General features: G+C 37.9%; 2 protein-coding genes across 2 annotated transcripts in view; one reads left to right on the top strand and one right to left on the bottom strand.

Moving 5' to 3' along the window:
* Positions 1-3,126: 3,126 nt before the first annotated feature.
* Cbr-epg-5 lies at positions 3,127-12,730 on the top strand (the record flags this gene model as incomplete). The annotated part of the gene is made up of 13 exons (XM_002630328.1): positions 3,127-3,402; positions 3,459-3,722; positions 4,605-5,208; positions 5,258-5,391; positions 6,239-6,685; positions 6,733-6,809; positions 6,854-7,146; positions 7,192-7,316; positions 8,191-8,915; positions 10,214-11,410; positions 11,933-12,389; positions 12,437-12,523; positions 12,611-12,730. The coding sequence occupies 13 exons, from the start codon at positions 3,127-3,129 to the stop codon at positions 12,728-12,730; spliced, it is 4,806 nt and encodes a 1,601-aa protein (XP_002630374.1).
* Positions 12,731-12,753: 23 nt separating this feature from the next.
* The window catches only part of Cbr-vps-33.2, a gene marked incomplete at both ends in the record, with an annotated part of 3,089 nt that continues 1,272 nt past the window's right edge, over positions 12,754-14,570 (bottom strand). Inside the window, 3 exons of the mRNA XM_002630329.2 lie at positions 12,754-12,868; positions 13,141-13,270; positions 13,984-14,570. The exon at positions 13,984-14,570 is cut by the window's right edge and continues 956 nt beyond it. Of these exons, the coding sequence (XP_002630375.2) occupies positions 12,754-12,868; positions 13,141-13,270; positions 13,984-14,570 (832 nt within the window). The remainder of the gene's footprint in view (positions 12,869-13,140; positions 13,271-13,983) is intronic.

A 14,570-nucleotide genomic window follows, 5' to 3' on the forward strand; every position in this document is an offset into this window, starting at 1 on the left:
GTAGACCAAAAAAGTTTATGGGATTGGAATGATGATGTGGGAAAGGAACTACAGTACACCCAATCTTCTCAATCGACAATTTTTTGTCAAAACACATGCCGAAAACAGATGAAAACGCAACAACAAAGTGCCGCTTCCTTTTTGAAAAAATGCGCGAACGTCTTCAGCGATTAATCATTGCTGAATAAACTTTTGTGTCACAGAGAAGACACACTTTCAAACGGGCGGTAGATCATATCCGAAAAGGGAAAAAGTAAAACGAATTTTGATTGGGAACACGAGTTTCTGGTGTGTGGAATAGAGATGGATTCTTCAGGGATGTTCCAGCTTTTTAAAAGAGTTCCCGTTGATTCTGTGCAATTACCGTAAACACTCTAAAAGAGGGCCCAATTTGTCAACTTTGAGCTCATATCTCGGTTCCTGTTCAAGATATAGAAAAGTAGTCAACTGACAAAATTTTGTTGATTTTATGATTTTATATTTTGTCTGTTGACCACTTTTTGATATCTTTCACAGAATCCGAGATATATGAGCTCAAAGTTTGGCCTTTTATTACAGTTCTTACGGTATATCACGGTGTTTTATGCAATTTTTAGAGCTAAAAACAGTACACCTTAAAAATCAACGCAATCTCAAGAAACATAAAAGCTGTCAAAAAACTACATAATAAAAAACTGCCCAGCCTAAATTTTCACAGCTTTTTGTAGTTTGCAACTTTTTTCTGACTACTGTAGTTATTGAGACATGCTCCTTTAAAGTTATCGCGCTCAATAATGACTGCAAGGAGAAATCTTGAAAGGCGCATAACTCGCTTCAACAAAAAGCTACAATAATGATTTTTAGTTCATTGGATAGCTCAGAGGAAATTGAATAAAATGAATAAACAGTTTCCAAATTTTTTGAGAAGAACATTTCTGTCAAGCGGCGACTCAGTAGTTAATTTGAAGCTCAAGTGAAGCTTAATGGTAAGTTTACGGTAGTATTACGGTTATTGGATTTTAGGTTACTGTAGTTGTCATTGTGGGACCTTCTACAGCTTCTATTTTTTCGTTATAGAATAATAACGATATGATTTTTTTAGAAGATTCACAAGATCAACATCTCCTCCCGCAGGTATTTGGTTTTCGGCAAACCAGTTTCTACAGTAACCCATTCAGTATCTTTTCTTCCTCTCTATATTTTTGTCAGTTTAGCCATTATTTTGCTCATTGATCGTCACATCTTCTTATTTGAATTGATATATCCTGTTCAATTCAGATTCGAAAAGTCATTAATCTCATGTCCGGATGATGTGGCAGATAAGCGAGAAAATGTTTCAATTGCGCAAGGACAAATCAACGATAAACTCTTCTGGTGGTGCGTGTGTGTGTTAGGAATCTGAATTGGTTTTTGGCAATTGTAGAAATTCACACTAACCGGCTATTAATTACCTCTGTCAAATAGTGTCTAACGTTACGTATACTATTTCGAAGATAAACCGTTTGAAGGATTCGAATCATTAATTCACACTCCTACGATTCATCGATATTCAAGGAAAGAACCAATAAGGAATTCAGAATCTAGGGATGCGAAACGAATGGCCTGGATCCAGGCCTGGAAACATAAAGCACAGTTTCAGACATTTACATTTATCTGATTTACATATAATTTAAGCTTCTAGAAGAGAAGCCCTTTTTATTACATTAGACTGTGTAGATTCATATAGCAACAAAAAAAATGCAAATCCTCGAAAAATCGCTTCAAAAAGCAAAACATGGAAACTTCTGGAAGGTTCTGGAATCTTTTTTTTTTTGAATTCCCGCCAAAACTGAAAAGTAAAAAAAAAAGAGATTTTTTGCAATTTTTCGAAAGAAAAACTGATTTTTTCTTCAATTTTCTGCAGAACATGTAGACTTTTAAAAGTTTTTCAGCTATTTTTGACGATTCTTTTTCGATTTTTCCGGTTTTTTGTCTCAAATTTGATAGGACGGTGTTCGTGAAGACTACTGTAGATTACTGTAGAAAGCTAATTTCGTTTTGCAGTTCATTTTTGTTGCAAACACGATCACGTCAAAATGTAGACAAAAACTTTTCACAAAAAAATCATCTTTCTACAGTAATCTAGAGTAATCCTAACGAACACCGTTCCGTAAAATTTCAGACAAAAAAATTCTGGAAAATCGAAAAAGAGTCGTCAAAAATAGCTGAAAATCTTAAAAAGGTCTAATAATTTTGCAGAAAATCGAAGAAAAAATCTTTCTTTCGAAAAAATCGTTTTTTCGAAGTTTTCAGTTTTGGCGGAAATTTGAACAGTTCGAGAACTGTCCAGAAGTTTCCAGAAAGGACATTTAAAGCGATTTTTCGTAGTTTTGCAGATTTTTTTGATTTTTTCTTTTTTGCTATACGAATGTATACATATTTTTCTACACATTTCGACCTTAGAACTGGTCGAAGTCTCCCTTGAACAAGGTCTATGAGAACTGTCTCCACAACATTTTCTCATCCAAAACATTCAGGTTGTTTCCCAGGATTTTTCAATTAACACCAGACATTTCTTCCGGAATGTTCTCGCTTGACTGCGACAACACAAGAGAACCATATTTGCTTGTTCAGCATTTCGAAACGATTCGATTCCTTATCAAACTTTGTCGAACATTTTCCTGTTATTTAAATATTGCTATATTTACAATACATCCTCCCTCATGAGGCCCTCAACCTGTTTTAAAACAATTTTATTTTCAATTAATTTTGAAATTCAAGATTTTATAGTAGTTTTATTATGCTTATGTGTATAACCAGCCGTAATTGACCCTTTTGTCTTGTAAATACCAGCTGCTCGCGATTGCACAAAAAACGCATCAAAAATTTTCGAGCTGTCCGCAAACACCGCCACGCCAACTTGCGGAAACTGTCGTCAATTATTTTCTCTTCACGTGCTGTTTGGGTTCTCGATTCAGGTTTCTATTTGTCTGTCAAGCCAATACCTTGTGTTCTCAAATGACTCATACAAAATCGGTGGAAAATAGACTCTTTGTTCACTAAAAAACAACACATTGAGCAACGGTCATTGAGCGATTTTCCCATTTTTCTTTGGTTTTCTTACTGTAGATAGCATACTCCTGGAAACATCGATTTTTTAGATACAAAATGGCGGAGTTGGTCCGTCCCAAAAAACCGAAACATCGGGAGCGACCCCAAAGTGATGATGCACCGAGGATTCCGGATCGTCCGGTGATGGTAAATGGGATGCGGTTGCCAGTGGCTCCTTCGCATTCTATCCAGCATCAACGGGATCGATCAGCATCTCCAGAACCAGAAGAACAGGTACTCAGTGATACCGGCGAATCGATAAATCCCGAGAAAGAAAACGGTAGTATTCAAGATGTGAGGAGCAGTCCCGTTCGTCCAGCGCCACCTCCTCCAGTGAGTTTTTAAATTCATTTAAATAAAACAAATTATTTGACGAAATCATGATTCAGAGAGCAATATCACAAGAACGAGAAGCACCTCCGATTCCTGCCCGAAACCTAGTGTTTCCTAGAAGCACGAGTATGGTCGCAGAGTCTACCAGAGAGCCAACTCCAGTGGTGCTCCCGAAAAGAAGTGTAGCGGTGGCGCCATATCCAACCGTCCCTGAATTGGCAGAACTTCCTTCATACACAGCTGCACTTAAGCATCCTCAAGTCTATCCAGCTGTAGACGGTGGACAGTTACACCATTCTCGTTCTGCTGCTGCCATCCCGGTGAGTTTTTGAAGGGGTACTTCGACCAAAATGTATGAAAATATGTAAATTCAAATATAAAAATTAAAGAAAAAATTCGAAAAAAAAACTGCAAAATCTCGAAAAAAATTGCTTTCTGAAAACTTCTGGAAGGTTCTCGTACCTTTTTTTGAATTTCCTGCCAAACCGAAAACTTTGAAAAATTAGCGGCTTTTTGAAATTTTTCGAGAGAGAAAATGTATTTTTCTTCAATTTTCTGCAAAATTGTTAGACCTTTTTAGGTTTTTCAGCTATTTTTGACCATTCTTTTTTGATCTTTCCGGATTTTTGTCTGAAATTTGACGGAACAGTTTTCATAAAGAATACTGTAGGTTACTGTAGTTTTTTTTGCATACACAATCACGTCAAAATGCAGACAAAAAAATCTGTAAAATAAATCGAAGGCTTTCTACAGTGATCTAAAGTAATCCTCACGAGAACCGTTCCGTCGAATTTAAAACAAGAAAACCGGAAAAATCCAAAAAGAATCTTGAAAATAGCTGAAACCCCTAAAAAGGTCTAAAAATTTTGCAAAAAAAAAAACGCTAATTTTTCTGAGTTTTCAGTTTTGGCGGAAAACAATTTGAGCTTCTCGAATTTTTTTTTGAATTTCCGCCAATACTGTTCTAGGCCACCTCTAGGATCGGAAATAGCAAGCGGAGGTTTCGGCAGGAATTCAAAATGATTCCAGAAGTTTCCAGAAATAAATTTTCAAAGCGATTTTTTGAGACTTTGCAGATTTTTTTCGGTTTTTCCTGTGTTGCGATATGAATCTACATATTTTTCCACACATTTTGATGTATTAAAAAAAATAATTTTTGATCCATATCCCCTAAACTGCAAATTTTAATCTTAAAAATATAGGAAAAAACCCGCTTCTCGGCTCCAGTGGCACAAGAGCGTGTACGAGAAGGCGAAGCTCCTCCAATGTATCCATCGATCAACACATATGAGAGAAATGAGCATGGACTGATGACCGAGGAGAATTTAGTCACATTCTACCATAATCCACTCTATGAACACGCCGAGATATTTGTGGATCAATTCATTAAAGCAGAAGTTGTCCCCAATCAATCAGGATCTTTGTTTCCACTGCTAGCAAGACTGAAATCCGTTTGCGACTTGATGACTGTAAGTGAAGTGAAAGGAAAAGAAAACACAGAAGAATTGCAAAAATGCCTGCGAGAGTGTTGGGTCCAACAAACAATGTCAGTTGAAGCGAAAGGAAAGTGTGGAGACAATAACGATGGGACAGGAAGAGCCTCTTATTTCTCTTACGAATTACAACAATCAGTGTTGGATCAGATGAAGAGACTTCTCTCGACGAATCGAACGAATCTGTTGGATCATACGCTTTGTGAGGAGACTTCATTTCGATCGCTAGCTCTGCAAATTCAATGGCAGATTATAATAATTAATAACAATTTTATGGCAGAGAACGGGTTGACCACCAATTGCCCACCGAGTTGTAAGTTGTCCTGTATTAAGTTTACGTTGTTTTAAGACATTGTTTTCAGTGGTTGCAACTGGTCCAATGACTCCAGGAAGAACAGCTATTCGGACTGCACTGTCTGATATTTTCTATCATCTTCGTTATCCGCGTCTATCCAAACGATTCATTGACACGCTTTTTGGATGGATTAAAGAATTGGTACTATTAGAAACAATATAAAAATTCAAAAAAATTGGCAAAATCTCGAAAAATCGCTTCTCGTCCATATCTGGAAAATTCTGGAATGTTCTCGCGAAAACTGAAAACTCCGAAAAATTAGCGATTTTTAGAGAGAAAATTTTATTTTTTCTTAAATTTTTATGCAAAATTTTTAGACCTTTTCAGGTTTTTCTTCTATTTTCAAAGATTGTCTCTCGATTTTCCAGTTTTTCGTCTGAAATTTGATGGAACGGTTTTCGTGAAGATTACTGTAGATTACTGTAGTTTTTTTGCAAACACGATCACGTCAAAATGCAGAAAAATGGTTTTTACAAAATACAAAGCTTTCTACAGTAACCGCAGTAATCTTTGCGAACACCATCCTGTCAAATTTCAGACAAAAAATTCGGAACTCTCGTTAAAGCTCGAAAATCCAAACTTCCGGCTACGTTTTCCGTTATTTTGAGACATTTTATATTCAATTAGCTTGGCTGAAAATTGAGATTTTCGGTGTGAAATGACTCTAAAAGTTGCATATTTCTAGCTAAAATTGTCACGAAAATGCTAGAATTTTAGCTTGTTTTCAGCCAATTTTAGACTCATAAGTCTGGATTTTCAATTTTTCTGGATATCCTAAAATCGACTAACTGATTTTTAGAGCCAATTTAGGATTTTCTTTGAAATTTCAAAGTTTAAAATTTTTGAGAGCAAAAAGTCCACCCTCGTGTGATTTGATTTCTTAACCGGAAAAATCACACAAGAGGGGACCGTTATGTTTTTCTTCCAGATTTTCAGTTTCAGGCCCTTCTTTAGAAACTTAAATCGTATTTAAAAAAAATAATTCCAGACTTGCATATTGAACATGCGCCAGTCTTGCGATGATGGTATTTTCCTGCTATGCCATCTTCTCCGACTGCCTTCCCCTATCGATCATTGGGCACCGCCGTTTGTACAAACCTTCATCCAATCCCAATCTCCTCCTCGGCTCAAACTCGACTACTGTGTTGCACTTCTCACCCATCTTTTGAATCCAATCAAAGCTCGTGAATCGTTCCTCCGACACGTGGCACAGTCGGAGAAAGAGGAATCGACCTGGGAGATTCTGGCTGATGACGATGATGGAGAAGCCAACGAATTCTCATTTGTCACAATTAATGAGTCCGATTTGACAGCTTTCCTTGATCAAATTCCAATTTCCGAGTTATACTCAATCGCCTATCTTGCTTTTACCTCCTATTCCGACAAAGGATCTCAGTTCACTGCGATGATAGCATTCCAGCTCTTGCTCATGAAAGTAGGCCATCTAGTTATATAGTCAATTTAATTTTTTTAAATTTTTAGATTCTCGACAACGGGTTGACAAGCTATTCACAGCCCGGGTACAAAATGTTTTGTAAACAAATTGGTATCAGTCTCAAGTGAGTGTGCAAAACCTTTAAAAAAATTCAAATTCCAATTTTAGACACAGCGTACGGGAACTTTGCTCCAACTGGCGTTTAATTCGGGACCAGATTCGTCCGGGAGAAGAACAGAACCTCCAAAAAGAAGTCGACAGAATTGTACTACTCGCTCTCAACTATCTCATCCATCGAGACAGTGTCGGTCTATTCCAATTTGTCGTCGCACTGCCCTATGGTGTGGTTTCTGAAGAATGTCGAAGTCGTTGTGAGTACGCTCTCCGTTCGAATAAGAAAATGTCGATTCACGAGATCTACGAGACGCCGATTTGTGAAGTTCGAGCTAGAATCAGTAGCCGTACGTTGAATTTTTGGAGAACGCCTTCTCAAAAAACTTTTCCAGAGAGCATCGCTAAACGTGTGTCAAGTCTTGGAGCACAGGATTCAGAGTTTCTGATCAATTCTCTAGCATCAATCGGATCATATTCGAATGGAGATGTTGGGCAACTTTTAAAGGAACTTATAGATGTGAGATTTCTACTTTGAAGTGGGAAAAAAATATGTAGATTCCAAAACTGAAAAATAGCAACTTTTGCGATTTTTCTTCAATTTCTTGCAAAACTTTTAGGCATTTTCAGATTTTCCAGCTATTTTCAAAGATTCTTTTTCGATTTTTTCGGTTTTTTGTCTGAAATTTAATGGAACGGTGTTACAGATTACTGTAGATTACTGTAGAAAACGAATCACCTTTTGTAGTTTTGTTTTCGCAAACGCAATCACGTCGAAATGCGGACAAATAATTTTTGAAAAAAAAAACAACAGAGTTAAAATTTTTCTACAGTAACCTACAGTAATCTTCGCGAGCACCGATCCATCAAATTTCAGAAAAAAAAATCGAAATCTTAAAAGAATCGCCAACAATAGCTGAAAAACCTAAAAAGGTGTGAAAATTTTGCGAAAAATCGAAGAAAAAATGAATTTTGCTCTCGAAAAAAACGCTAATTTTTCGAATTCCGAAAATTCCAAAAAATCGTAAAATTTCAATTGAAAAACGAAAAGTTCTTTGAAAAATTCGAAAATTCCTAAGATCCCAAAAATCCCAAATACTTAAAAAAAATTTCAAAACATCCGAAAACTCCAGAGAAAATTTAAGAATTCCAAAAAAATAAGAAAATTCCTGAAATACCGGTGAGTTTTCAGTTTTGGAGGGAATTCAAAAACCGGTTCCAGAACCTTTGAGAAGATTCCAGAAGTATACTTTTAGAGCGATTTTTCGAGATTTTGCGAAAGTTTCTCATTTTATTCTTTGTTGCTATTTGAATCTAAACATTGTTCTATACATTTTGGATGTATTAAAAATATTATATTTTTCTATTTAATTATTTAATTTAAACATTTTAAGGTTTGTTTCTGCGAACCGGCGACCCGTGACGATTTCTACAAATGCGGTGGAGAGGCTATCGGTCAAATTCTAACCAAACGACCTGAAACGTTGCACCAGCTGCTTGCCATCGTTGATCGTAATCTCCAACACATGGATTCCTATGCCATCAATGTACTCTCATCATCCCGCCTATTCGAATGCCGTCTCACGGAACCAATGATCAGTATAATTGGAAAATGGCTCATTAACAATCCACCAGAACATGGTGCCAATCGACTCGCTCGGAGAGTACTCTCCGGACTTCATTGGGGGTTGGGACCTGATGGACAGAACCTCTGGATTGATGTGGATGTGCACGCGATAGCTGCGGATACAGTAGTCAAGGCTCACTCGGTTCATTGCTCTCGGTCCAATAGTATGATATCAAAGTCCATCAGTAAAATATCGAAATTGGCATCGAAAGTTGGCGACGCCGAGTCATTGTTCCAACAGTTCTGTTGGGATCTTCTAGTGAAATTAAAGTTGCCGACGATTCCAGTGGATTTGGTTCAGAACGATTTGACGGCGCATTATGTGAGGATCGTGCAGAATTATGAAGATGACGTGGTGGTGTATCTGGAGAAAGCGGTTCCGCTACTTTCGGATTTGGTGTCGTCTGGTAGTTCGGTAGCATCTGTTGTGCTTTTATCTCGTCTGATTGCTCAGCACTACCAGAAAGTCAATTTGATGGCAGCCGACAAGAAGTTAGTTTTCTCTCATAAATACTGTTTTTTCAGTTGATTTTAGGCACTTTCAAGAGCCTGGAGCTCGGTTTTCAAGTTTCCGATCACTTTGAAAACTTTGGAAGACGGAAAATATACATAGAACGAAAATGTTGAATTTATAAAATTTTTCGATCTCTGAAAGACGCCATTTTTTGAACTGAAACCGTGAAAAAACAAACGTCTACCAATTTTGGATCACTTTAGATTATCCACAATTTCATACTTGTAATCCGGGCCTTTGCCGGGCCTTCGCGGGCCCTGCCATAACTTCTTTCAGAATCTATATTTTCGAACCAACTAAATCAGATATGATAGAGCTCCATGAGTACTACAAAACGGTATTATTTGGATTACTGTATCTTATCTATGAATAAAGTTACAGATCATAAAGTGGCTTTTCTCGCAAGGCCCGGCAGGCCCGGGGCGGGCCTGCTTTTTTTTGCTCCTATTGCTCTGTAACTCTGTTCATAGACAAGATACAGTATTCCAAATAATACCGTTTTGTAGTACTCGTGGAGCTCTATCATACCTGATTGAGTTGGTTCGAAAACATTGATTCTGAAAGAAGTTATGGCAGGGCCCAAAAAGGCCCGGATTACAAGTATGCACAATTCGAATTCTACAGTAATCAAGACCTACAGTACCTCGAAAATGTTGAAACTTTCAAAAACTACAGTAATCCTATATTTTTCGATTTCTCTCTGAAACTACAGTAATCTACCTTTGAACTTCTAAAACCTACCGTATCCTATGCTACAGTAACCTGCAGTAATCCTCAAAATTTGACCTTCTCTCTAATCATCTACAGTAATCCAATTCTACTGTAGTTTGAAATTTTGAATTTTCAAAACTACATTAATCCACAGAATTCCAGTTTTTACAGCTACCGTAACCCTAGATCACAGAATCCTAATCGCGAATAATCTACAGTAATCCAAAAAGATTTTCAAGTCAAAGTCATCCAGTTTAGGGCTGAGCAATGACTCACATTCTCTGAAAAAGCTTAGGATTACGGTAGTTTTTGAAAGTTTTAAAATTTCGGTGGTTTTGTAGGTCTCGATTACTGTAGAATTAGAGAAAAGTTTGAAATTTGAAATTTTGGATTTTTCAAAAAAATCTGTGAATGCAACGTTTTCAATCTAAATCTGTTTAACACCTGGAAAATTTTGAGCCGAGCTCCAGACTCCTGAAAATGGTCGAAATGGCCGAAAACAAACTGAAAAATCTGTTCTTGCTGACCGGTCCTGTACATATTACTCAATTTCCAATATTTCCAGCTTTATGGCAACATTCGAACGACTCCTACACATCGATCAGCTCCCTTACGCAGTTCAATGGCTCAGTGGACCATCGTCCACGCCGACTCCAATAGTCAGACTCATTTGCTCAGCAATATCGTACTACTCTGCAAAACTGCCACCTAGAGACTATCTCCGTGCATGGATCACACTTCTATGTCAAGCGAGAACCGGGTGGAATGAGGATGCAGTCACATATCAAATCGTTGGAACTATTGCCAGAATTGCATTCATCAATGATACGCAGAAGCTCTATGAGATCACATCGATCGTATTCCAAGCGTACCAACAGCAGATGGCTGCCGAGAAGAATCAATCGAAAGGAATTCTCGCTTTGTTCTCATCGGATAGTTCAGCTTCCCCACTGATTCCTGATTCAATGCTCGCCGTTTCTCCATTCGCATCGTATATTATGCTTCGTGTGGAACAGAAATCATTCAACCCTTTTTATGGACACTTTTACGAAACTCTTGGCAAAAAAGACAAGTATAATTTGGATCATGCTGCCAAGAAGGCGGCTTCAAAATGCTCTATGGCGTTGCCTGTAGAGCGACTCGCTGTTTTTCGTTGGGCTAAATTGGTAATCGTGTGCAAAGATAGCGCTCTTCTCCCGATTATTTTACAACAATTAGCGGGCCAGGCGTACCGATTGAGAAAAGCGAACAACCTAAATCTATGTTATGCGAGGCGTCTTATCGATGAACCCCAGATGCAGGGTGTGATGGCTGAGTGTCGGAAGGCAATCGAGGAAACCACAGTTGCAACAAAAGGACTTTCAAAGGCAGTGGTTGGATGGTTGTTCACTAAACATGAAGTCACTCGGACTGGCTTTGACTTCTCCGTCTTCGATCTCGATTATCTTCTTCAGCTAATTCTAGCCGGTGATAAGAACATGTGGATGGATTTTGTCAATATGCCTCATTTCACATCAGAAGAGTTTGCGGAACGGAAACTGTACTCTGTCACGTGCCAACTGTCCCCGAAGAATCGAGAATCACCGTCACCACCGGAGCTGGGATCACCGCGAGCTCGTGGCACAGCTAAACCGTTTCCAGTGCTTCCAGTTCATTCGGGATTACCGAAAGCGCCTTGTCTCGATCCGTCGACTATTTTCCAACAACACGTCGTTCTGCAAATGGCCGCACCATTCATGTCCACCGTTAAAAATCTTGCAAAGTGAGTAGTATTTTAAAAATCCCACAAAAGTCCCGCAACTACAACTACAGTAACCTAAAAATTAAAAATTTTTTTAAACTTTCTGGATTTCTCGTTTTTCGTGCGTTTTCGGCCAATTTTGTCATTATCATAATTTTTTTTTTGGAGTTGAAAACCATATTTTTAGGTTACGGTAGTCGTCGTTGTGGGGCACCAAAAATTTAGAGATTCAAAATTTCAAAAACTCCGAAATTTAGAAATTCACTAATTCGAAATTCAGAAATTCGAAAAATTCAGGAGTGCAGAAATAGAGATCCAGAAATTCAAAAGTTCCGAAAATTGGAAATTCAGAAATTCGGGAGTTCAGAAAGCCAGAAACTCCAAGTTTCCAAAAATTCAGAAACTCAGAAATTCGGAAATTTGAAAATTCCGAAATTCAAAAATTCAGAAATTTGGGAATTTGAAAATTTGAAAATTCAGAAATTCAAAAACTCAGAAATTCAAAAAAATTCAAAATCTCTGATTCAATGTTTTTTCCTACAGGCAGTACACGGAATGTGGCGATCGAATGGATATTTATGACGACGCCTACTGTAAACTCATCAGAATACTGTACCAATCTACGCAGCAGACAGTTCCTGTCGAAATTCGCTGTTCGTATTGCTCCAAGCCAAAGCCGTGTACAATGACCGTGAAACCCAATGTTCTAAGTCCTGAAATCGATGTGAAGATGAGCCAGAATCGCCAGAAAAGAATAGAATTCTGGAATGAGTTGAACGCTTCGATGATAGACCAGGCGGCTGTGGCTACTGCCAGCATGGAGCATCTCTCTCGATTGGTTTCTATGATGGCAGCAGCTCTGGACCCCAGAAATCGGAATAGTGTGCAACCAACAGGCCACTCCCTATTTTATCTTATCACTTCGTCTGTGGGAGAAAATGAGTTACTGTTCAGTGTTGCTTCTGAATCCTATAGTCATTCTCTGAGAGCCTTAGGAGAGGTGAGAGCTCTAGTAAATAGTTAAATTCCATCACAATTTAATTCCAGGAATTTGTCAAATTCCGTCCCGAAGAACAAATGGACGTCATGCAACTAGCGCTGAATGGATTCGTGCTCTCCGAGCCGCTCGTCGAGGTAACCATTTAATTAGCCCTTCTAATTAATGCCCTTCCCTCCCCGCCGCAGTGGGGATTAGTTTTGATTCCTTTGATTCGTTTTCAGGTCTTCACTGCGGAAGTGCTCAATTCAGACGACTTGTGTACAGCTTACAGGAAACTATCTGACGCTGTTAGAATGCCGGAGCGAAGCAAGATGGCTTTACAACTTTTAGGTGAGCAATAATTTATAATTATGACAATTAAAAATCACAATCCAAACACTGAAGAAGCGTCCTGAGCTCGCGCTTCCAAATAATCTCTTTTCTTAATGATATGCGTGGTGCAAATGAGAATTCGGAAGTTCTTCTGAATCGCCAGCAATCTGAAAAAGTACCCGTAATTTGTAATGCATACCGTAAAACCTCTAATAGAAGGGCCTCTTGTTTTTAAACTTTGAGCCAATTTATCTCGGTTGCTGTCAAAGATACAAAAATGTTGTCAACTGACAAATTGTTCATCATAATATCACAAACATTTTATCAGTTGACAAATTTTCGATATCTCTCATTGGAGCCGAGATAATTGAGCTCAAACTTGACAGTGTGAGGGCCCTTCTAATACAGATCTTACGGTAGTTTTTGGGTGAACCCTTACCTCAGAGCAGCAACTTCCCAATACGTTATTCCGCCGTTTATGAATACCATAATAGCTTTTCTGGTACGGTTGTCCGGTCGTCTATCGGCTGCGATGTAGGTGTTCTCTTCAACCAGCACTTTTTCTTTACCTGAAACATTAAATAAAAGGGGACTTGGACCAAATTTTCAACGAAAAAAATACATCAAAATGTGCAGAAAAATATATAGATTCATTTAAAAAGAAAGAAAAAATTCGAAAATTCGTTGTATATCTGGAAACTTCTAGAAACTGAAAACACTGAAAATTTAGCGGTTTGTCGTGATTTTTTGAGTTCGATTTTTGCAAAATTTTTAGACTTGTTTAGGTTTTTCAGCTATTTTTCATGATTTTTTTTTCGATTTTTCCGATTTTTTGTCTGAAATTTGATGGTACGGTGTTCGTAAAGATCTGTAGAAAACGAATTTCCTTTTGTAGTTTATTTTTGAAAACAATTAATCTGCATTCTGACGTGATTGTGTTTGCACCACAAAAATAAACTAAAAAAAGGAAATCAGCCTTCTACAGTAACCTACAGTAATCTTCACGAACACCGTTCCGTCAAATTTCAGACAAAAAACTGGAAAAAATCGAAAAAGAATAGTCGAGAATAGCTGGAAAACCTAAAAAGGTCTTAAAATTTCCTCAGAACGAATTTTAAAAAATGCATGTTTTTCTTTAAAAAATACAAAAAACCGCTAATTTTTCAGTGTTCTCAGTTTTAGCGGGAATTCAAAAAACCTCTTGATGGTTTTTTTTGAGATTTTGCAAAAAAAACTTTCGATTCTTCTGCACATTTTTATAAATTAAACATTTCTGACTCACCTAAAATCCTCTCATACTCGGATTGATTCCACCCGTGGTCAATAGTATCCTCTACGATTTTGCAAAGAAGTGGTGAGATTCTAGCGCCGAACACGTAGCTCATATCCGATGGATTCGACATATCCATCGGCTCATTCCCTTTGACGATCCGGAATTTTCGTGCCAGAGTGTCCCAAATTTTCGCTCGCTCCGAAATCGTTCGATCTTGCGTCGTGTGACGACGAGCATAGATTACACGAGAACATCGTAAGTTTTGGAGCTCAAACATGTGCTCGTAGCCATATTTCTGAAGGTACATTTCCACGAATTCATTATACGTATCATCGGGTACACCATCCAATTTGAGTGAAGCCAAAGACATCATGGATAGGACGATATCTCGACAAGATCGCATTGGAACTCTTTCGAAAACGAAATCAAAAAATTCCTCTTGAGTAACAGTTCCCAAAAGCATCTCATGCTCCAATTTAAACATTGTTCTGTAGTCCTCCATTTTCACTTTGTTCATCATCATTTCGCATGCGTTTATATGTAGCTCACAGTGCTTATGATCCTTCTTCAGTGCTCTCAAATCCTTCTCCACAAAA

This window comes from Caenorhabditis briggsae (assembly GCF_000004555.2).
Source record: "Caenorhabditis briggsae complete genome, chrII, whole genome shotgun sequence".
Lineage (NCBI taxonomy): Eukaryota > Metazoa > Nematoda > Chromadorea > Rhabditida > Rhabditidae > Caenorhabditis > Caenorhabditis briggsae.